The sequence below is a fragment of the Haliaeetus leucocephalus genome, unplaced genomic scaffold (genome assembly GCF_000737465.1).
Source record: "Haliaeetus leucocephalus isolate CR32 unplaced genomic scaffold, Haliaeetus_leucocephalus-4.0 Scaffold340, whole genome shotgun sequence".
NCBI lineage: Eukaryota > Metazoa > Chordata > Aves > Accipitriformes > Accipitridae > Haliaeetus > Haliaeetus leucocephalus.
In genome coordinates, this window is record NW_010972776.1 from 5,299,704 (window position 1) to 5,324,603 (window position 24,900).

The 24,900-nt window shown below is 33.9% G+C and overlaps 1 protein-coding gene across 1 annotated transcript in view; it reads left to right on the forward strand.

Moving 5' to 3' along the window:
- PCDH11X (protocadherin 11 X-linked) overlaps positions 1-5,473 on the forward strand; it is an 89,704-nt gene extending 84,231 nt beyond the window's left edge. The window contains exon 4 of the mRNA XM_010572429.1: positions 4,626-5,473. Coding sequence (XP_010570731.1) covers positions 4,626-4,631 — 6 coding nt within the window. The 3' untranslated portion in view covers positions 4,632-5,473. The remainder of the gene's footprint in view (positions 1-4,625) is intronic.
- The last annotated feature ends 19,427 nt before the right edge of the window (positions 5,474-24,900 follow it).

Genomic DNA, 24,900 nt, shown 5'->3' on the forward strand with positions numbered 1-24,900 from the left:
ATAAAACTTTTTTTTTTTTTTTTTTTTTTTTTTAATTCTCATTACCTGATAGTAGCTTATCTTCATATAGCTGTACCTGAAATTATATTAGTATGATGCACTGAATATATCAAAAAGAGATTTATGTGACTATTGATCTTGTTAAATCTGTAGCTATCCTTCTTTTAGGTATATTGTTCTGTGTGAAAGTGATCACATTGTTGGAGAAAGTATAACTACTCACTATCAGTGGCCCTTTACACTAAATTGAAAACAACATTTACCTTTAAACATGTGAATTCACATTTTTATTACTTATTAGAGTAAAATATAAATAATTTCATTAATGCATTTATTTCTATAAATTGGGCAGGAAAGGCCATTGGAGTTAAATCCTTTGTGTTGGACCGTGATCACAAAGGCAAAATTGTATTTCCTAACTAAAAACAAGCAAAGTATTTCTTAAAGGATCAACAGATCTTTGAAAAGTCAGTCTTACTCCTAACCTGGTTTTGTATATTGTAGTCTGTATAGTTTTATCTCCTGTGGGCCTATAGAAGGTGGCTCAGGACAGACTAACTTACAGTTGTCGCTGTTAGCCAGTAAAGAAATGAAACCAACAAGAATAAGCTTCTGCCACAATGCTTCGGATGTCATGCTGTCCCACCATCCTCCAGCCTCGAAGACTAACAGGATGTTTGTGGTTAATGATGCTTTTGTGTTGTGCATTCTCTGAATTTTCAGAAAACTGTAGGACAGCCTGGAGAATTGAAGGATAAGTTCAGTTAAAAAGGGAGATGTGCTAGTTTGAAAAATGAAAATAAGATGTCTAATGTGAGAAAAAATATTTTACTCTATCACTAACAATTACTGTAATGCATCCCTTTTACACACCAAAAGCTCTCTGAAGGAGACTAAGGAAGATTACATTCACTGTGAAGATATCTCTTCAGTTTCTAATGGGTGCTGATATTAATAGGCTGCACATCTCAACTGTTCTTAGTTTTGTCTATGCAAGGCTTTCTACTCAGATACTTGAAATAATATTGAGTTAAAGCTAAAAATATATGTTTTCTTTTGAAGCTCTAAATTTTGTGTATGTCTGAATGGTATTGATTCAGGTCTTTAAAGAAAGGAAATTATGTCTTTGCTTTACTGCTAAATTTGTCTAAGTGATCTATAAAATGACAGAAAGTCATTATAACAGTTGTACTAAAAAAGCATGCAAGAGAAGATGGAAAGCTTTTTCTACTAAAAACCCAAAATATCTCTTTAGTGGTCATGTGGGCAAATAAATACAGCAGTGTAACAGCTGAAAATTTTTATGGAGAAGGAGTCAGAGACTCCTGAAGCAGCTGAGGACACATTGGATTGTGCACTACAGGAAGTTGAAGAGGGAAAAGTATGGTCCTAATGTAATGTCGCCAGAGAGAAGGGTCAAGCTTCTGTTGTACTTGTATGTGAGAAAGGGCAAGGGAGAGAGATATTAAAATTAGTTTGAAGTTACACAGTAGGAATTAATAAATACAAGTGATGGTAGATGTTCAGAATAACATGCTTTCTTTTTAGGAAAGATTTTAGATCTTAGTAGAGATAATTCATTTAAAGAAGTTTTACCAAGTGATAAATTGTGAAGAGGCTTCTTATTCATAATGAAGTTTTTCAAACTAGGATATTTGGAGGCTCATAAAATCAAACAGACTTTCAGTGTCATCAGATTTGCGTTGTTTTGGTAGTTGTGGGCCTCATAGAAAGATGCTTTTCATGGTAGCAAAAACATACAGCACCTTTAAAGTTTATCTGTCTGCAAGCTTTGTGAAAGCTCAATTGCTTTCGACATTTACTTTCGTGAGAGCAGACTATGTGAATTATTCCACGCTGACACAAATGTTCTAATTCTTCTTGCATTTGCATTGGAATAAGTAAAAGACAGGAGAGGTTTTCCCAGTCTAGTTTTTATGTAGTACGTTACAGAATTTTAAAATCTGAAATCTTTGCTCAAGTACTTAAAACAACATTCAGACAATTCAAATGCCTGTCTAGGTATCAACCTGTATATTCAAAACATGCATAATTATAGAGTACAATGTTATCTGTGGCAGCTTGGTTCAAAGAAGCTACTGCCACAAAGGTTCATTAGAACTCCCCATGCATTCTCCTTCTTCTTGTCCCTTTTTTAATTAATGCTATTTCAGACATTCTTTTCATTTGAAAATAGTATAATGCATACTATAGGAACAGTAGAAATCTTCAAAAATAAACATTCGGTCACTCAGAAAGGGTCCTGTGACCTTTTGTATTGTAATTTTAAACTTTAACTCAAGAACAAGATTTTTCTGACTCTGTTATTGAAGAAGTGTGAGTGTTCATGAAAGCAGCACCTCTTCCATTGATAGACCTGGAAGGTGCAATCATGCTCTGAATCTATGATTATGTGCTTTTTGGTGTATTTTCCCTGCTTCACAGCGGACTCTGGTCTGTATGTTAATTTAGCTCCACTGCTAGTACACTATACCATCTTCAGGAAGTTGTTGAGGGAGTGAACCAGGCATGCATACTGATTTTTCTCATATTTACTAATGCAAATTGTCATTAATTGATTTTAGTTGCTAGGATTCTATCACCTGTGAACATATCCATACTTAAGAATAGAAATTTCAGATGACGCAGTGATCTCTGCTGAACTTGTTTCTTAGAAACTGATTGGAGATAGACGTTATATTCCTTATAGAAATCTGGATGGGAAGTAGACCTTATTTAAAATACATTGCATTTTGGGGCCCTACTGTCGCAATTCTATGATTCTATTAGTGACTGCTTAGACCTGCTTACAGTTATGGTATATTTGGTTTTCTGATTCTGATCTGAAATGTGGTGAAATGTTATAGCTTCACACTCTCTATGAGAACAGTGTGTTTAGGATGTGAATTGAAAGATTATTGCACTGTTCCTGAAACTAATAGCTCTGAAAACTCACCTGTTACGTAAACCTTTAGCTGCAGGTCTTATTGTTTTGCTTAATAACCATGAGACTTGTGAGTTTAATCTGGTATACTGTAATCATCAGTAGGCAGTGCTGATGCTTCTGGTACGCAAAAGGGTGTAGAGATAACACTGGTACTTTGCATTGACAGATACAGAGTAAATTACACTCAAACAACATTTTATTCTAAATACTGGCTAAATAGCTGTTGGTATAGGCCCTTCCTGAAAGCCATTTCAAAATTGATTACTACAATTCTGAATATTTTTGTTATTTTCTCTTAATTTTCTGGCTGGTAATTTTGCTGGTAGTTCTGATATGCTGCCATGTATATATGTTTCAGAAAAAAAAAAAAAAGTTGGATGTGGAGAAAAGATTTCTAACTGAAAGATAAGTGAAAATCTGCAACTTGGAAGTTAGTAAGCAGTTACTTAAATGTGCAGTACTAGTGAAGTAAAGCTGGTCAAGAAAATGCTTTTCCTCTGTCGTACACTTTGAAGAAAAACTTCAGAATTGTTATTTTAATATGTATCTTTCACTGGGAAAGCATGGGTGAAGATATCTTGCCTCATAGTAGAAGACAAAAACAGAGCACAAACGGGAAGAAAATAAAAAAGAAATTCATGTTTTGTATGAGGAGAAGTTGAAATATTTTGAATGACACTTAAGTAAAAACTAATTTAGAGAAAAGAAAGGCTTTTTTTTTCCAGTAAGAACTCATTGACTGAATTTATACTGAAGTTGGTAGGTGACGTTCTAGCATTAATAACTGGGTGATTTTTGTGCAGACTAGAATGATAGGCAACACTCTTTCCAATAGCAGCTTGCCTTGGGGTAATAGCAGCATAAATTTTCCTAAACATTAAGTGCATTTCACCTTCATTTTTCAGTGGGATAACTGAAAAGGTTAGTCTTTTCTCCTTCCGACCCAACTTTATTTTTTTAAATGGCCTATAGCTATAAACCATTGCCAACAATGAAGCCTGATTCAACTGCAGTTTAATTTTCACACTTTTTTCTTTTCCTATTTTCTCCCAGAAGGTATTGCACTCAATAATCTACAGTTGATAGCAATTTCCTGACCAGTGAGTGGCTAGTGTCTTGGTGACTCTGGTATTGATAGTGATTTCTTTCCTGTGAAATAATTGATTGGAATGGTTTAATTTCTGTGAATTTTTAGGACTCTAACTCTGTTGATGATAAATGTAGCCTAAAGATGCAAAATAACTCTTCAATTCAAAATATTTTATGCTTTTAGGAACGATTATCTTGAATAAAGTCTGCTAAAACCCTGTTAGAACATGTTCTAGGTAGTATGGTAGTCTTCTGTAGCTATAATCTTGCAACAGAAACCTAGAATACCATACTTAGAAGCCATTCCTGTGGCTCCTTGTGTTTCAGCGTTTTTGCTATGGGTATATAGATGTGTGCAGATCTTTGCTTGTGTATGAAAAGATATATACACATATCGATGTGTATGATCTTTGCTTTGCCTGAAAACACAAACACATCAAAAATGCTTGGTTACTTAGAACCACAATAGTTCAGTATTTCTCAAACCATACAGTGATTGACATGGTAGAAATTTGGAAACAAACTTTACAATATATGGGGAAAATTATGCAGGAAAGGGCTTTTCTCATGCTGTTTCTCTGTTTGCCAGCTCTGAACGTCATCGCATCTGATGTTATATACTGAAGTCGTACGTGTACACAATGATGTTAAGCCAGCAAACATGAAAACAAGGAAATAGCACGAGAAAGCCCTTTGTCCTGTCTCTGATTGCCGAAGAAATTTATCGTCTGATCTCCAGAGGGGTTTGGAAGTGACGATGAACTGTTCAAGCTGCCCTACTGAAAGGTATCAAGGGCAAGAATTTTTTAAAAAGAAAAGACAAAGAAATTTTAGTACGTTGTGCTATAGTGTTCTATAACGTAGTTTTGCTAAGAAAAAAAGTAATGTGACCCATCCTTCTTCACAGTTGGTGATTATGGTAAATCTATTTTGCTTGTAATCATCTTCTTGTCCCAGATTTTTTTTCTTATTTATTTCAGTTGAAACAATTAGGAATTCTGTTTCTATAAATATATTAAAAGGGAGCAATAAATTTTATTCATACATTAGAAAGAGAATGTAAAGTTCTTTATACTCCCTGCATTTAAAAGAAAAACAAATGAATTGTTGTCACTTATAGCACCATTATACATGTTAAGAATTAAGTGTTATTTATATCTATTCCATAATATTTTTAATGATGATATTGCTGCTATGGATCATAAATAGAATTGATCAAATCACTGCTTTCTCATTTTATAGGCACAATAGTAGTAGTGAAAAATGAGTACTTCCTGCTTTCTTACCCACAACCTTTTGTAATAAATGATCACCTTTTAAATAACTGGAAAGTATTCACTTAACTTTTAAAAATAAAATTTAATTTGCATTTTGCTTGCTGAAGTCTAGCTAATGTCTGTGTAACAGGTGCCATACATTTAACCTTTTGAAATACTTTTATTTAAAAAAAAAAAAAGAAGTCATAAATCCAATGGCTTGGTTTTCGGTGTGGTAAAATAGGAAATAGCATACATAATTTTTTCACTGTTAGCCAGCAAATGGGGAAAAAAATGGCCTACTCTTGGTTTTTTTCCCAAATTATTTCTCTATATAGTTAACTTGTTTTTTAAATTAAAATTTTTTACATTATAATTTGTTATTTAGCACGGCTCATTTAAAAAATAAAATTTGAATAACATAGCTTCATTTGCAGGTTGGTTGCAAGTTCTTGTATATTGCCTCACATCTTGGGGAGTAATGCTTAATATGTATCATCTATAATATTAGACTTTCATATGCAATGCAAAATCTCTTAGGAAGCAAAGGAGTATAAAGAACCCTGTTTTCTGCACTTATATGAAAACATGTAATATTAGTTTGCTAGAATAAAATGAAATACAGACACTGCTTTTAACTGGGATGTATACAGTATATATAACTTTCTTTTAAAGAAAAAGTTATTAATGATTCATGAATTAGACTACAATGTGGAATTCTTACACATTACTGTATGTTTGATGTAAAGATATTTATAGGCTTGTACTTAATAATCACGTTGCCTCAGTTCTTGGACTGCAGAATGTCTACCATGACTGTTGCCTATAGTTTCCTCCACATTTGCTATCTGGCTCTTTTAAAAACGTGTATTTGGCTATTTGATCTGTAAAATAAATTCTATTAATAATGACGTACGAATTGTAATTTAGCATATTGTATTGCATAATTATAGCTATGACTGTTACAGAAAATTTTTCATTTCCAATAATGAAATCATTTTCTTGGGAAGAAGTTTATGTAGCCATAAGACAGTTTTGCTATTCCTATTTATCGTGCCCTTGCAGCATTTATGCCTCGAACTAAAAACCCAACACTTTCAGTGTTAGACATACAGTAATGATATTTATTGACTCAATGCCACAATTCAGCCAGTTGCTTTGGGTTGAAAGTTCATTGCTAACATAGTAAGGAATTTATTCAAGAAGTATTGTTTAGTGTAACAAAGACTGGTCCTGCATATTGCTGTTAAGATTGTTTGCTTAGGTGTTTTGTAGGAGGGTGATGGGAAGCATTCAGAGATATTTGTTAAGAGTAATAACACTTTGGCCTAGTAGAGTTGTTTGTCAGGAAGATAGTAAGATTTCACAGACTTTCAGTTTCTTTTTTTTCTTTGTTTTTTTGAATCTTCAGATTTCTGTTATTATGATAATTAGGTTGGATTTCCTTGATGAGAAAACTCATATACATAAAATTAATGTTTGATTAAGAAAAGCACCAAATAATTTCAGTGCTTGCATTGAAACTTTTTTTTTTTTTTGACTTGAGGGATACTGAGTTGAGATACTAGACTAGGTTAATCTAACCTCAGGCATGTAATTTAGTCATCTCAAGTGGACATATGGTTGCCCTCAGTTTTTTCTGTGGTAGTGAAAAGGCAGAGATATACTATAGCAGGTTATTTTGATTTTAGGACTGCATGCCCTCAGAAGTGCCTACTTTCTTACACCGAGTTGAAGAGAACCTTTGATAAGTACCTTTCTAATTTAAATGTGCCAGTTATGTGCTCACAGAGAAAAATATTTTTCATAAGATCCCTAGTTCTTTTGCTTTTAACCTAGCTGAAGGTCTACCTTTTTCCTAGTATTTTACTGGTCTTATCATTCTAGTCTATCAATAAATAATTCTCAAAGAATCTAGGATGATTTTAAACTTTTAAAAAGTTACATGTATGAAATAAAAGGTACATCAAGTGGTTGGATTATTGGTCCAAATCAGTAATCTTTCTCTTCTAGTTCTCTCATGAGTCAGCACAGCCAATTATAATAACCCCCAAATGCATTAAGGGAAAAGCCAGCAACCTCTTAAGTGGTTCAGTTTCATGTGTTTCTTCTGTTTTGATTTTTGTTTTCTTACATCTTTACTTTTTAAAAAGTAATTCTTTCATAGACTGGCATAAGACTTTTTCAGAGACCTCATTTCTTTCAGGTGGTTAAATGGGTTCATGAAAGCCTCATGAAAACCCAGTGTGTACTGACCAAATATGTATGTGTGCTGAATGTCAACTTCTACACTTCTCAGTGATGTGAAGTCTAAATGGAGGCCAGTCAAAAAATTCTGTATTTACTTTTGGTTTTTTTTAAAAATGAGTATTAGTATCCTGAGTCAAAGCTAGGTGTACCAACTCTGTTTCTCAAATGTTTTCATCTACAGAAATACTATTGTCTGACTGCATACAAGTCAGAGTAAATTAAGAGCGAAAATCACTGAGTTGACCAAATGCTGCTTTTGAAATTGAAAACTTGTGATATTGTCTTTGGAAAATCAATCATATTTTATAAGTTATTTTATTGTACTTTAGGCTGTAATTATTACTCACTGTCATCTCAGTAAAATTCTCAAGAGATTCATCCTTTTATCTGGTGCACGTTGCAACCCCTGTCACCAGAGCAGACAGGTCTGTGTCTATAGATAAAGTTCTAGAGTCTGGTTTTGGTTAGTTGCAGTGCTACGTGTAGCTCAGCAAACAGAATAGTTCTTTATTTGTTGCCAGTTTTACAGAGTAAATTAATGACATCGCTGCTTTTAGCCCTACAATGCCAGCAGCTAAAGATGGCGCTCAGATTTGCCGTTCTGCATCCTGTGGTATATTGTCAAGGCCTGGATTTCATATGGATGTGTGTCTATCAAAGCTGAATGCCACCTGAACTCAAACATGCTCTGGTATCAAGTGAGTCACTCCAAGGAAAAGCTATGGCGCACAGTTTGTTTGAAAGCTGCCTGTAATATCAGAAAATATATTGGACTTTGGAGGATTTAAATCCTTCTGTATTTAACTGAGTGCAGGATTGCTGAAGGGCAGTAGGGTGCTGTCAGGAACAAAGCTGGTTTGTGATGTAAATAGAATTATTTTTTTAACATAAACTGTAATGCTGCAGGGTTTTTTTGTTACGCATTTTCAGTGATTTCCCATTTTACCATAAAACATATATTTATGGTATATCCTGGTCTTAAGTATTATTTGTAAAATCTTTTTAACAAATATTTTTTTAATATATATTTTTGCTTTCATATTGAATTACCGAGCACTGTTCCGTTTATGTCTTATTTATCTATTTCTAAAATAAATTTTGTTTGAAGATTATATTTGTATACCTTCTGGAGAAGCACTGTTTTTAAATACACCTCTGGTCTGTTTGCTTAATGCATGCACACCATCAAATCTATACATACATTTTTTACAGTGATTAGGAGCTATAATTATTAAAATAATTTTACTGCACATAAAGTACCATAAAGCTTACTAGTAATCTATCTAAAGAAATACGTTCTCTCAAAACATCATGCTCCTTAGCAGTACATTTCTTTTTTCTACATTTTCTTCAAAGAAATCTGGTCTAAGCAGGAATTCCAAGAGTTGTACATCTTCTAACAATGTTTACATGTATGTGTGAGTGTTTATACAGCGTTTAGAGCTAGAGAGAGAGAGAGAGATAGTGCTTATATATATATATCTGTGTATGTATGTATCTTGTGTGCATGTGTATATAAAGAAAGAGCATGAGGGTGTATATACGCATTTATCATGTACTCAATTAGCAAAGTTTATAGGCAGTATATATTACATAGAATGTAATTGTAGATATGTGCCTATCTCAGTACCTATATCTTGCTATGAAAGATAGCCAAACACTAAGGTTTTCACTTTACCACGTTATTTTGAGATTTGGAAAGGTTGATCTTCCCTTCTGAGAATGTACTGAGGTCTCACTATATTAGAAAGTGACTCTTGATAACTTGGAGGTTAGGATACAATATGATAAGTACAGTTTTGAATTTCAGTTCTTTTTCTTTCACTATTTCACTTTTACTCATGCTAGTACTGTCTCCCACTATTCTAAAATACCTTTTTTTTCTATTATATAGACTTGTTCTCTTAAATCTTGCCACTGAAAATATCATGCAAATGACGTTTCTGTATTTCCTCCAAATTGTGAGCCTCTGCTTATTTCATAAATAGACACATGTAAATCACATTCAGTTATTTATATTTATACAGATGGATATTAAGTAAGTGTGTTATCAAGAATTTTTCAGGGGTACTACTGACTTTCTGCAATCTTTTAAATAGGTTTTATTCATTTGTATTTAGTATGTTTTTCATTTCTATGGAAGGTGTTCATTAAAGCTCAAATAACTTATTTCCAATAAAAACTCAATGATGATAACAAAGATACGAAGCTTGATTTCCCATCACTGAATTGCAGCTAAGAATTATGAGCTGAATTTCAGTCTGTTTTCTCAGCATAGTTTTCATCCTTTCTCTGCTAAGAGAAGATGTCTATGGCTGTCAGGTAGATGAACTGCCCTCTGCTTATGTTCTCTGTTTCCTTCTGGACTGTCATGTTGTTTGACTTTGTTCTTGATATGATCACCAGAGTCTGACATGAAATTTGAATCTAAGACAGTTCCTCAAAAGAATTTCCTCCTATTTATTGTCTAAGCAGTACAAAAATTTCCCTTTTATCTGTGTTCATCAATAGCAAACAAGTTGCAGGCATATAGACACACAGACACTAATATGGATCTGAAAGGCTCCAGTCGTAGACTTTCCCCCACAAAAATACTTTTCCTAGATCTGTATCTAAACCATCGATGGGCTGATTCTCTTTCCCACCTGCCCCTCCCCCCCAGCCCCTGTTAAAAAGACAACAACAAGGGACAAATAATTCTGGTCTTATCCACACACTAATGTACATGTGTTTCAGATAAGCAAATGACCCACAGAAAGAAGTACTTCAACAGGTGAATGGAATTTGGAACCTCTTTTCCTTTGAACTTTTAGAATATTTGAGTAATTGGAAATATTCAGGAAAACACGTGTTCCATGATTTAGATGTACTTTATGGGAAGAAGCAATTCAGGGAAAGAAAAAATCCTCTTACTCTAACCAAATAGTATCACAAGCTCTTTAAGTGTTATTTTGTATTAAATAACAGTTTAAATATTATAAATTAAAAAATATAAATTAATTGCAATTAAATACAAAATAACAGCTCAGTATTTTCTGGCAGAAGTGGGACTTAAAAAATAGCTTCTTATGAAATAAGAATAAATCTGAATGTTTTGTTAATTTTGGAGAATTTTGTTCTGTATTTGTATGGTATACCAAAATTTCTGTCTGCGGGTGTGCTATTGGTGGAGTTGTAGTAGAAAATCTGACTTGAAGTTAAGGACATTTTGGCTTACATACATGTGGTACAGTGGTTTTACTTTTGGGGGGATGAACACTCAAATTATTCTATATTTTCAGATCGATTTGTTGGTAAGGTGATTTGTACAATCCTAATTGCTTAGGTACAAGAAAGCATCTTAAAGTATTTGAAAGAAACTAATGGAGTACAAAAGTAGTATTCATCCTTGTCCCCCAGTTAAATGAACAATACCTGTGCCTCAGCTGTTCAGTGCTGTATATCTTTTGTGATTCTATCAACCAAAGTTGCCAGTGTCTGCATAGACAAGGTCATGATTGTGTGCAGGACCTAGGTGGTATTAGACAGAACCGAGAAATCTTCTTAGTGTATAGTTTTTATTGTGGTGGGATAGCTCTATGAAAATCTAAAGTGCCACATTAGAGATCTTTGCAGGTGTAGTTTTGAGTCACATTCTGACATACTTTCTTAATTGGATTAGTGTGGATTTCTAATTATGGATAAAAGTAGCAGAATGTTGCCTGCTAATGTTGAATGTATGTGAACACATGGATATGTGTTCATATTTGACTTGAAAAGTCTGATTCATATCAGGTTTATTGTGATTGTAAGGTAAGATGTTTTAATTGTATTGTTGAATGATGTTTATTGATTGTTAGAAATTTTGTTTCCCTCCCTGTGGAAATTAATGCATTTTGAACTCAAAGTGAAAAAGAAATGCAACTTAGACTTGAAAAGCATATGGTATGGTTTTCTTTGCTATTTTAACTGGAAGAAACTATTTCAATTCTTAAAGATGGTACAAAAAGTTTATGGTATGATTTATGTTTTTCCATTTTTAAACTTACCTGAGGTAAAATTATAGTTTTTGTGGCACAATATACTGTATTCTAGCTTTGTGGCATTTTATTTCTTGAAATATGTTAAAAAAAGTAATAAAAAAAGCAAGTACTTTTGCTTGCAAGTACCCGGTTATTGTAATTATGTAAACATATAGGTATAGATATTTAGAATTATATACTATGAAAGCATAAGCATTTCCTACCTTCTATCTTCTGTTTCCAAAAGCATCTGGTTCTGGGGTGTTTAACATGAAACTATCTGTAGCAAACATACCAATGAATCAACCTGAAGCTCGGAAAGTGCTTTTCTATTTTGAATATTTGTAAACAAAACTTCAAGAGAGGAAAACATTGTATTATGTTCTTAAGCTTAGCAGTAAGGAGGCAGTAACTTCTTCACCCTGCTGAGATTTTGATTGCTATTGATTTCAAAGTTAGAAGCCAAAACGACTACAATTTATAGAAGAAATGTTTCTCCCAACTTGTGTTAAACTCAGAACACAGTGAGAGCTGCAACTAAGAGCTGCTGTCACTTGTAAAGGTATGTCTGACATTGTTATTAGCAGCAGTGGTCAGCATTGTTGTATTCACTGTTCTACAGTCCATGCTGAGTCAGCTGGATCTATAATATTTTTTAGAACTGAGTGGGAACAATGGATTTACAAAAAATCCTACAAGAAAATCCTTTTTTCTTCCCTCAAAATAGCGATAAGCTAGTCTTCCAAATACAGAAGTTTAGTACTTTTCAGAAGTATGTCCCACTAGATACATTGAAGTAAGATAATAGCTTCTGTGTGGATCATTTTTCTTCACACTAAATATTTACCTTTAACTCTTATTTTATACATTAAAGGGCTGTAGAAGCTTATACATAGATGTACACCAAAAAGAACATAAATTTCTAATACTTTTCAAATTATTATTTTCTCTATAAGGGTGTATTCTAAGGTATTTCTTGTTGTTTAGTAGCATGGCTGAATGCATTTTTGAATGGCCCGAAGTAGATTTTTTTATTTTAATCTAGCAAAATGACATTGTGACTAATTAAAAAGCATGGATAAACAGATTGGTGTTTACTTACACATGGGCAATCATCAGACCTACTAATTTTGAAAACATTAGGCTTGAGGATTCCTTCAAACTTACTAATTCAAAGACAGTAACTTCTAAGAATGTGATGAATACATTTTAAGAAAGTAGTGGCATTCTTTGGCTATTGTGTGGCCAAACTTGTGAAGTAATACCTGATAAGTTATCTTTACTGATTGAATTCCCTTTCTTCATCAGGTTTATTGTAAGACCACTTCTGCGTATTATTGCTTTCGCCAGCTTCCTAACTCAAGTTACTTCATATCCTCCTCATGAAATATTATCTTTGTTCTTTTGTGATTTAAAAGAATACCTGTATGGTCTAACACCATGAGATTCTTGTTTTCTGGTCTCTAATAGAGGGTTTAGGATTGTCTTATTCATATGTTTTCCTGTTCTTGTACTAATATATTGTAACTATGGTGGAGTCGTTTGTGTAACAGTCCACACATATGTAAGTTCTTGCACTTGGCATTGTGTCAACTTCACGTTTCACAAAAGCACTGTGATAATAACCAAAGGAATTAATATCAGATGTATAAATCTCCTTTGGCAATGTATTATTACCATTTAGGGTATGTTGGTGGGTCACAGAATATATGTGTATTTCTTATATCAGGCTTCTTAAAGATTACACGTCATGGAATCATAGAATAATTCAGGTTCAGAGGGTCCTGTGGGAGTCACCTAGTCCAATCGCGGTGCTCAAAATTAGGCTAATTTAGATCAGTTTCCTCAGGACCTTGTTCAGTTGACTTCTGAGTATCTCTAAGGGTGGAGATTCCAAAACTTTTTTGAAACACTAGTTCCTATTTGATTACCCCCATGGTGAAAAGTTTTTCCTTGTCTTAATTGGAATTTCCCTTGTTGTGTTTAATTCCTATTGAAAGAGCATGTATATACTTTACCGATTGATATGAAGTACTTGAGTACCAGTGAAACCTTTTCTGGGCCCTTAGAGAAAATCCAGCAAAGTCTGTTTTGAACAGAAGTCATTAAAGCAGATCACAGTCATTCATTTTCACTCAGTCATATCTCTGTTTCTTTGACAAAAGTGTGCATTGTATCCTAGAGAGCATATATGCTCCATCGTATTTAGAGTGATTGTATTGTGACCTCTCAAACAACAAGCTTGTTCCCTGGCTTCCCAGTTGAAAAAGTCATGATGGGAGAAGGTGAAAATTTCCAGTCAGCTCTATTGAGGCCCTCATGTGTTCAGGTGGTCTCCTTCCTTCCTTCCGTCCGTCCGTCCGTCTCAATTTTGTCTGTATCTCCATCTTCCTCTTCACTTCTAGATATTGAACAGTCTTCAGCTGTCTCATCATGCTTCACTAAACATGTCTTCATCTTTTTCAGTCTGCATGTCTTTTGCGCTCTTTCTGTTTTAATGCATACAGTAATATCTTGCATCATCACACTATTGTGTCGCTCCATATTATTGCTAATACAGAATCTGTGAATATTCACACAAAATAATTTTAAACTAATGCTGAAAACAAAGCATATTTGGAAGACTTTGACTCTTTGCCATGTCAATACTTTCAAGAATACTTTTTCCTAATCAGCCTATTTCTGGGATCCTCTGAGAATCCTTTAGGATCCTCTCCGAATTCTCTGAGATTAATACATTCCTATGTCAGTACAAATGTTTAATATTTCTGGATCCTCAAGTATATGTAGGTTTCTCAATGGAAATCAGAATCTTAATTGTTTTTATGGATCCACTGCTTATATGCATAAATATCCAAATGAATTCAGTTTACTTATAGATGTAAATATTTTAAATAAATCTATTCATATACATTTTCAGGGTAGAGCCCAAAAGAACACTGTTTTCTGCTCACTTGTATGGCTCATCAACTTTTGTATTTGTCTTTATTTTATAAATACATTGTGAGTTTTCATTTGGATTCTATCTAGTTCTACTAATGAAAACACTGATAAGTTGACATAGTTGTGATTGTTTCTCTCACAAAGTAATGAGTGAATCAAACCTTTTCAGAAACTTATCATGAAGGTTGGATATTAAAAGCAGATAGAAATGACAGAATAATTCTGTCAATAGCAATTAAAAAAGGAAAATGTAATTGGAGGGAAAAATATTCTTTTGATGTTTTCTGTATACAAGATATACAATGGTGCAATTATTTGTTCGCTTTCAGCTACCAAGCATGATTTATTAGCTACAGTATTTTGGCTTTGAAACACTGAACATGGATAAGACAGCACGTGCTCAGTTGTGTAAGGGTTCCAACATCTGTCCTTGACAATCCTCTTACAGAAAGTCTTTTTAGAATTAGGAAATGGCAACATGAGTTCTGAAATGGATATGAAAGAAACAGAGTAAATGGGGGAGGGGGGAGATGAGAAGAGAATATTTCATTATTTCATTGCCCCTTTTTAACACATTAACTGCTTGAACTGTTTGTTTTTATGATTCCAGATGGTAGCAAGATGCATATAAATGAATAAAATGAAATAGAACAAATCAAATGCTTGGCTGCTGTTCAAGAGCAGCTAAGGCTAAGCTTTATTAAATTCACATGAGGATATGATAACTGTGGAATTTCACAGAATGAACTGCAGTGATCTTACTCATGAAGAACATCATTCTTCTTGAGATAGATGGGAGAATCTAAAATTTTATCATGGAAAAAATAAAGCCCCTTTGGAGCTTTATTTTCAGAGGGCATCCACTACTTGAGTGAAATCCGTACATGTAATACAAACAGAATCAACATGCACAATCCATTTTTACACATCGAAAGTTTCAAGGGTTTGTTCTTTCTGAGTGGCTAAGTAGAGAATACTTCCAAGAAAGTTAGTATGTTCTATGTTAAAACTCTTCCCTGTGTCACATAAAGTTCCTTTAAGGATAAGCATATTTGTATTAAAAAAGGAGGGAACAGTATTACATTTTAAAATTATATTAGACAAATTTAATTTATATTTAAATAGGAAAAAATATAAAGCTGACTAAACCAAGTATTTTTAATGTTTTTTTTGCAGGATGTAATTCACATTGTTGATGCCTTTTTTGTGACTGTAGATCATTTTGTATGCTTCTGCACTTGAATGGCTATCTCTAACTCAATGTTTTTCAGACATCTCTTTTGAATGAAATTAACCAAAACCTGTTGTTTCTTTTTTATATGTTATTTTTCTATTAATTCTTTTCATGGAAACTCTGAAATTACTGTTCCAAATTTCTGATGAAAGAGTAAAAACCCTGGAATATATTTCCTGTCAATACTTACATGATATATTTTGTTAAATTTTCCATTTAAGTATAATTCAAATTGAATTTCATTCATAAAAGTGCATTTGTAAACTATATCCTTGTATCTAAAATGAAGAAAAGAGAAAATACTAAAACTCAGGGCTAAATGACTCTGAGCACCCAAATCTATTGAGGAGCTGGTCAGGGAAAGCAAAGGAAGGAATAAATCCAGAGCTGGTATTATATTCTCTTTATACTTCCTTGGCTGTATTAGTCCAGCATGGTCCCCATGCAATACCTTCTATACCAGATGAAAAGACAGTCACAGCATGGATGGAGGTGGATGAATGCAGAAATCTACACAGCACTTGGTAGTGTCTGGAGATCCTCAGAGGAGGTTTTCTTCAGTGGACAGCTAAGATTATTTAGTGGGCTTTGTATCAATAGAATAACGTGTAGCCTGGCTCAATATTCATTTGGTTTCTAGCTGTATATTTGTAACATATTAACACTCTGCAATGACTTACTGTTTTTCCCATTTACATGCATAGAAAAGTGAAGCAAATAAGAAACAGCAGATGGATCTCTGAAAGTATATCCCAGGAAGAGATAATGGTCACAATCAGAATTTAGTCTTTTGAGTAATAGTTTCAAAATGCAAAAGTGCAAAAGCCAAAAAACAGAAATTGAGTCAACTTTTTACCTTCTGGTAAAAAATACGATATCAACATGACTCAGTTAATTGCAAGGCTTTCTCATAAATGAAAACTCTATTTGTGAAGCCTGCACAGAGAAAATGTCCAGGGAAAATCACTCCTAGGTATCCTGTGCACTGGACAGTGACCGTCTACTATGACTGCTGAACTCTGCAGGGTTTACAAAATTTCATAGTCATAGGTAGAGAAATTAAGTAACAGGTGGCATAATTTATCAAGTTCTGCAAATCCTGGTATTTACACATAACTGATGGCTCATGTAAAGTAATTTGCTCCGTCTCAGTGGAGTTACTACATGGATCAGGAGAAGTGAAGTGAAATTCCCTTTAAGGGGAGAGCCTCACAAACATGGGAAGGGATGCAGTTCTTGCTTGCAAATATGTCTTGATAAAACCTTCTGTTTGAAAGGTCAAGAAGATTTTTGAAGCATTGAGATAGCCTAAAAGGTAACTCTGATATGACAACTTGAATAGTTGCCAATGTAAACATTTTTTTTTTCTGTCTTTTCCTTGGGGTTTGGGGTTTTTTTTAATGCTTGAGCATTTTTCCCAAGTACAGAATATGTTATGCAGTAGCCTACAATATATTTTTTCTTTTTACTGGGCACTATACATATACCTTTATACAGCTCTTTGGCCATTTGATGGAAGGTATGAAGTAAGCTAGATCCTCAAATTCAGCATAATATTTTGAAATTATTCAGTGCTGGGTGCAGGACCAGTTCAAATATATGTTTTATATATTAGAACTTCTGGTAACAAAAATATTTTATATGACAGGCACTTGTATCCTGTTCTGTCACTTGTAAGTCAATTTGAAAAGGTTAGACTAGTGACATCTTTTGATATTGTCTTTAAAACTCCTGTGGTTTTTAATCCTGCATTGAAATGATTCACAATTAGCATTTTAGAACAAAGAAGGGGAAAGCTGTATTGAGAGAGAGCAGTGAATTATTTTGAATATTATATGAGTATAAAGTCCAAAATATAAACATTACCTGTAACAGAAACTTTATCTGATTATTGATCGTTTATTACTTATGAGTGATACTTGTCTTTACTGTACATTATATGTGTTTATACTAAAGTTATTTTTGAGCAAACCCAGAGCATGATTTTCAATAATACAGGGAAATATTGTAGTACAGTAATTATAAGTTTTTCAACAGGTAGAAATGATTGATGTTTATCTATTCGGTAACAGGAAAAAAAAAAAGGTGTTGAAAGACCATGGGAAATTTTTATAGGAACTGATGAATCATTACCTTCCAAAAGTCAGGTGTAATTAGAGTGGACATCACATAGAAATAAAATTAGAAACAGAGAAGGCAACTGCTTTTTTAGTGTTTTGATGAAATCCCTTGTAGTTGGTTTGGGTAATGTCAAACACATGTCAGTTTTGCTTGGGAGGGCTGAATAACTTGTTCACTGTTGTCCCCTTTGTAAGTAAAGTGAAAGACAGAATCTGGCTGCTTGATAAACTGAAGCTATTCATCAAAGCCACAAATGCAGAACTTACTTGAAGTCTACCTACACTTACTCCTGAAAATAATAGTCCAATGGTCTATATAAAAAATAATGGCCAGAAAAAGTCTGACACATATCATAACAGAGAGAGAACCTTTTCTTCTTGTGAAACCAGCCCAAATAAAAACTCTCAGATTTAATCGGAACTGTTTTTCCTTTCCCTATGTCAATCAAACCTTTCCTATTGATAATCTGAACAAAATAGGGTTGAGAACACAAAGTGTACTTTTGTATTATTAAGATGAAAAGATTCTGCCAGGGTTTGATAACATTTGAGATGCAGAGACTGTTACAGGAACATAATGAATATCAAATATATCTGCAAAAAGGACTTTTTATCAAGATAAAATCCTGATGAAAAATGCCACTTATTCTTTATTTTCCATCAGGCAGGTTTAAAGACTGCAAGTCAAGAATGTAGATCTGTATTTAATGGAGGTATTTAGTTTAGTACTCTGTGCACTGAAATGTGAACCTTGAATTCAGTTGCTTCTCATCTGATCCAAAAAATAATTTAAAAATTAGACTCTGTTCTTTCATAGTCAAATACAGAATATTCTATTGATAGATGAGAATTTACCAATGGATGTCACAACCTTATGGGTAAATCTGTAAAACCTGTTATTCCAAAGGAGTTCTGTAGTATTTGGACTGGTTTCCAAGTAACTGTTTATTCTGTGAATTATTTCCAGAGGAAAAAGTATCTGACTAGTCACTTTTAATTTTTACACCTCTGAAGTACTAGGTTCCTTGAGTGAAGAAATCAGATTGGGTACAATGAACCAAAAGTTGCCATATACTAATTTCAGGTCATAGTTCATGACTGTCATAATTTTTTTCAAAGATAGGAGGGGGTTATTAGTCTGTTGGTAATTGTGTAATTGGTTTCTGGGTTTTTTCTGGTTTTATCTGGCAGTACAACACATCTGATACTGACTTTATTAAGGGTGTTATTCAGGTCAGGGAGTGAGAAGCTGGAACAGGATGTTTCACTACTGGTCAAAAAAATGTGATGTGATGGGAGTTCACAAGTGAATGTATTGTAATCTTCCACAGGGATTGTGGAAGATTGTCTTATGCTATTTCTGTTCCATGACTTCTGTGTGGTTGTAAGCTTTGTATGGATTTTCTTTTTTGTAATTGTTTTTCTCTTACCATATTGTGGCTGGAGATTGGAAGAAAAAGAAAAAAGGTCAGAAAAGCTTAGTAGCTTTTTTGTTTTTGAAAGGGAGAGACTGGTTGATCCAGCTTAAATGGTTACAGCTGTATCAACCAGTAGCAGTTGAATTACAGAGACAAATGCAAACTGCAAAACCTTACAGGTCAACACTATACCAGCTGTAACCAGAAGAGCATAGTAAGAAGGAAAGGTAAATTAATAGGACATATTGTAATAAAATGTTGAGAAGATACCCAAAAACAGATGGATGGAAATGGGACACCCCTTCTTCACTAAGTAAATGACAGAGAAAATCAAAGAAAACTGCATTTCATAGCCCTGCCATTTGGAGTGTTGTTGAGGATGAATGGGGTTTTCTTAATGAAAGACAGAGTTCATATTCTGTTCCCAACGGCATTGGTTGTACACCGTGGTGTTTATGTGAAGTACATGGACCATATTTAGGTGTAGGTATGATCTCACTGAGGCAATGATCATACTGAATCCCATAGACTGATACAAATGAACATTTTGTACATATTTTAGTTGGGGAAATGCTGAAAAAATGAAGTTTTGCTTTTCTTTTTACTGACTTTGGGTTACTTAATTCTCTTTTGCAAATTTAGAACAGATTGGCTGACATACTGGATCAGTAAATATGTTGTATCAGGCCTAGATACTCAACTGTCAGTGGGCTGAAGCACAGGCTTGGGGAGGGAGAATAAGCAGAGCAGATACAGCCTTATTATATACTTTGTATTATGTAATTTAATTCTTCCAAGTGATAATAGTTTCTGTTTTGAATGACTGTAACAGTAGCAGAAATATTTTTTTATTAAGGATTTATGTTGGAATTCATTTTTTCTGTAGGAGGTGAAGGAAGAGAGACGCACCTAGAGAATCATCTGCTATAGCTGTCTCAAATACTTAGCATAAACTGGAATGAGTCACTCTCTAACTATCCTGTATGTACTGTAGGAGGAAACTATATGAACACTTAGCTTTTAGATAGCTAAAGCTGGGTAAGATGATTTCTGAAATCTAATACAAAAATAATTTTAAAAACTAGGGCTCACAAAGCTGAGAACATTTTGAAGCTATGACCTTCAGTGCTATAGGCATATGTACTCTCAGTTAGAAAGAGCTGAGGTAATTAAATGATAGATAATGCAGAGAGAAGTTTTCAAAGTGAGCAGAAGTATTATACTCAGGTATTTTCACCTCCATTGACTCTAATGTTAGGGTGCTTATTCCATATATGTTGTTAGAAGTTGTTTGAAATATTAGCAAATTTTACTGTACAAAGAGAAATGAAATTCTCTGATATTTTCCTTTACTTTTGTAGAATAAGTATTTTATATGCTATGTTACAGTGATCATATTTTTTACTGTTGAAGTAATTTCTCTTCGTGACATCATTTTTGTATGTGTATTTCCATCAGACTGATTCACCTCCTTTACTCTTTGCCATAAGCTGATAAAGATTCAAGTGCATTTGTTCTGCTTTTTTATTTGGGCATATAATTTATTATCAGTATATTTACAAAGAAGAAAAGAACAAGGATTTTGGAGAACTTGTATTTAGTATATCAGCACATGCCTCCATATTGCCAGCAGACAGCCTGCAGTGGATCCTGGTACATTCCAGTAATCCAAAAACCATGCATGAGGAGAAAGTGATGTTGTCTTCAGGCAGTGTGGATAGTGTAATCGCTTTCTTGTTTGCAAAGTTCACAAGTGTCAACATGTATGTTTTTGTTTCCTTTGATAGCATCTAACCTTTGGAGAAAATGCCATTCACTTTGCATTCTGACAGTAGTCACTACTGAGCTCAGTCAATGAAGCATTGTTCAGTCTAGTCAGTTCAGTAAGTCTCTTTGGCAAGACATCATTACAAAATAAAGTTCATGTCGTGTTGTAAGAGAAGTCGGTGTCATCTTGAGCTGTACTCCCATACCGCTACTTCATAACTTGCAGCAAAACATTTTGGGAGAAGCAGCCCAATAGAGAACTTTCAGAAAACACTAGATATTTTGCCATATAAGTACTACTGTCAAAGCCTAAATTGAGTTAAAGGTTTTAAAGAGTTCATGTTCCTTTTAGATTATGCCACCAGGACTGCTTTTGGAAAAACTCGACTAAGAGTGATAATTTGTGAGTATAATAATTCTGAGATGGGATGTAAATGGAAAACATTGTATTCAGTTGCCTATTTCCTCTTCCCAGAAACCTTTGGAAGACTGAGTAGCACAGTTATGTCTTCATGCAAAAGTGTAGGAGTAGAGGTTGGAGGTGGGGTGATAGGAAGATGGGAAGTGGACACTTTGAGGGGAGAGTTTTATCCAAATTAAATCTAGAAACTCCTAAAATGTCACAGAAATTTTTGAAGGAGAAGGAACTTGTTGCTTTGCACAGCTTTTGGTAAAGTCCAGGAATTTTTATGTGTGTTAAGCAGTTTTTACTTTATCTTTCCTTTGGAAGGGGTACTGTGCAGGGTAAAAAAACCTTATGATGTGGGACAACTGAAATCAAACTCCACCGTAATACAATTCTGTCCTTTATCAAAAGAGTCCATTGCTCTTTTACTGTTGCTGGAGACAGACATCCCAAATCTCATAATCTGCCATCCCATATGATATCAATTAACACAATTATTGTGATGTCCAGAAGGGTTTCAAAGTCTAATTAGCATCTGACAGCTGAACTGTATTTTCAGCCTAAGTGTAGCTTCTGTCATGTCAGGGTTTACATGTGATAGAGTAGTATGATAAAGCTACTCTTACACTGTGATACATTTTCAGACTGGAGAGGTTTCAAACCTGAACCTTCCTGAGTAGTCCTGATACTCACATGCAAGATTTAAGGAGTAGGGGAAAAAAAAACAAACCCGAACTATATTTAAATCTAGTTTCTGTTAAGATAATTTGACAAAAAAATTACTTCTGATAGCTGCATTTTGGTAAACCATAAAAAAGAATTTCTATTATTACTATTTATTATTTGGCTAATTTTTTCTTTCTTCAAGGCCACATCTTGGATTTATTTTAATGGAGAATCAAAGGTACAGTTGTTATTTGATGCTTCATCTCAATTGCTTTCTTCTAGTTTGGAGAAAAAATATGCTTTTATTGTATGAATAAAAAGCCAAGAAAAAAGTGTAATAACAGAGAAGTAGAATGATATTCTATAAAGACATCTTTGGGATACTATACATTGTATTGCATTATATTTGTTCACAGCTTTGCACTGTAGGAAAACTAGAAGGGGATGAAACCTCAAGAGGAAAAGCCCTATGAAATGAGAACAAACAGTATCAGAGCATCAGGTGTCTTGCTAACCTTTAAAAGTGCAGTGCAGCTCCACACCATTTTCTTCATTCAGAAGCAATCTGCAGCTCTTTAGCAGCAAACCAGTGAGTTGAGTTCTCGCTCACTTTAATGTATGAGTTGAAATTTAATACAAAAAAAAAAAAAAGAAAAAATCTTTTGGAAAATCATATTTATGGAGGTTCATTTTCATTATGTCCAGTTTTCTTTCATTATTGGATAGTTATAGGGTTATGTCTTTTTCCCCCAGTGCCTTTCTCTAGATTTTTTTTTTTTTTTTTTTTTTTTTTTTTTTTTTTTTTTTTTTTTTTTTGTGTGTGTGTTAGTATGTTTCTTTGCATGCCTTGAAATCAGTGTGGTAGTCTCTGGTACGGGTTTCTTCCATCCTATCTTGCTGTATTAATTTTATTGACAAAATTTTATAGGCTAACATTTTAGAATCATCTGTCCTTCACTGTGCTTTGACATATTACATTTTATTTCTTTTTTCAGTGGCAAAAGGTTGCTATTGCTTTATAGGAAATGATTTGTTTGGAGTTTTATATGAAGCCAAGCATTTTTGCATGATCTCAAGTACTGAACAACAAACAAAAAGTGAAGATACAGTAATGAAAGTATTTTAGTAAATTGTTGAAGTTCCAGATCAAGGGTCACTATCTGCTTTTAGCTCACTCTATTACCTACTTTTAGTAATTCAAAGCACTGGAACTTGATTATCATAGTGAATGAGTACTCATATTTTACAGTGAATTCAGAGGAGACTGCGTTTGCTCAGGAGTTGAAACTCCTGAGCATCACTGGTAGAATATGAGGTCATTCCTGTTCTTCAGAAAGTCTTAATTCTGTGTATGCTTACGATGGGCTTTTCAAAACTGCACAGGCTAACTCTGCTTTCAGTATAGAAGCATAACCATTGACTTCTGGGGAAGCAAAGTAAGGTCAACGCACAAAGCTTTACAGAACTCCATTTATCTGGTTTTCATTCCAGGTTATTATTAAGAAGGTAGCCAATATGAAACAGGGAGGTTAACTGTGAATGCAAGTGTCATTGAAATGGCTGGAGTTACAGATGACTCCATTACTGTCACTCTTTTATCTAATATCATATTGATTTATTTTAAAGTACTTAATTTTTCAGTGTTCTGTACAGTTTAGAGATCCATCTTCTTAGCCACATGCCAAACTGGTATGGAGTACACTGAGAATTATACCATTTCTGACATTTATATCAAATCAGATAATTCTGTGTCTGTCTGTACAAAGAAGCATTACCTTAAGCTGAACTTAGCATTACATTAAATTAAACTGTAGTTTCATTCTCAGATTTGAAGCAGAAATTACTTCGGTTTTGAGTAGTCAGAGAGATGTCTGTGTGTACATATATACATATATTTATTTCACTGGTTGTTTAAAGATGTCTACAAGAAAAAAAGTTTAAATAATTAGAAGAATTTAGATGTTCAAGAATAAAGAAGGCCTGTGCTTAGAGCCATTAAAATCAAGGCTTCTTTTTATTAATCCACTGCTACTTACGTCTATTTACTGGGGTTTCTTTCTTACTGACAAGTTAAATTAGGACTGGATGAATCTAAGTTTAAACAAAACCTCTCTGCTTTGATAGGACTAGGACAGTGGATTGATCCAGGTGAGGTGTAATGGATCAATTACCTTGCTACTTGGAGAGGGAGGGAATTGTCAGCATAGGAATGATGATCTGAACACTCTTTTTCATGAAAGGGAGATTACTAGGAAGCAATGGAAGGGAAGGAAAAAAAAGTTGTCTTCCATTTTAGCAGTGGAAGTTACAATGTATATACATTTGAACTATAAAGACAGATGATTAATGTGTTGTGAAATTCTGCTGGTCACCCTCACCAGTCATCCCAAGAAAGGACGGATAGGATCTAATGAAAATTTTGTGGGAAACCTTAATTGTAACTGAAATAAAAGGTTGCTCAAGCAAACAAAAAGAGCAAGGATTCACTCAAGATGTTGCCCATTATTATATATACTAGAAAAATGTAAGAGCAAGATTTAGGTAGTGCGGATTTCTTGATCTGTTTTTGAAGAGAACTTCTGTGTTGCCTTCCTGAAAGAGTGTGTTGCTGTACACTGTCCTGAGTCCCTTTTCACTTTGGAGGCCTAAATGTAAGGACATGCTCGAATCAGACAGTGGGATGCAAGAAGAAACTTTTACTGCCCAGCTAATCTGTTTATCTGCAATGCTGTAGTTAAACATAGAGCAACATTCACTTGTAGCACTATCTGTTCAGTCTCATCCCAAAATTCACTGAAAAAAA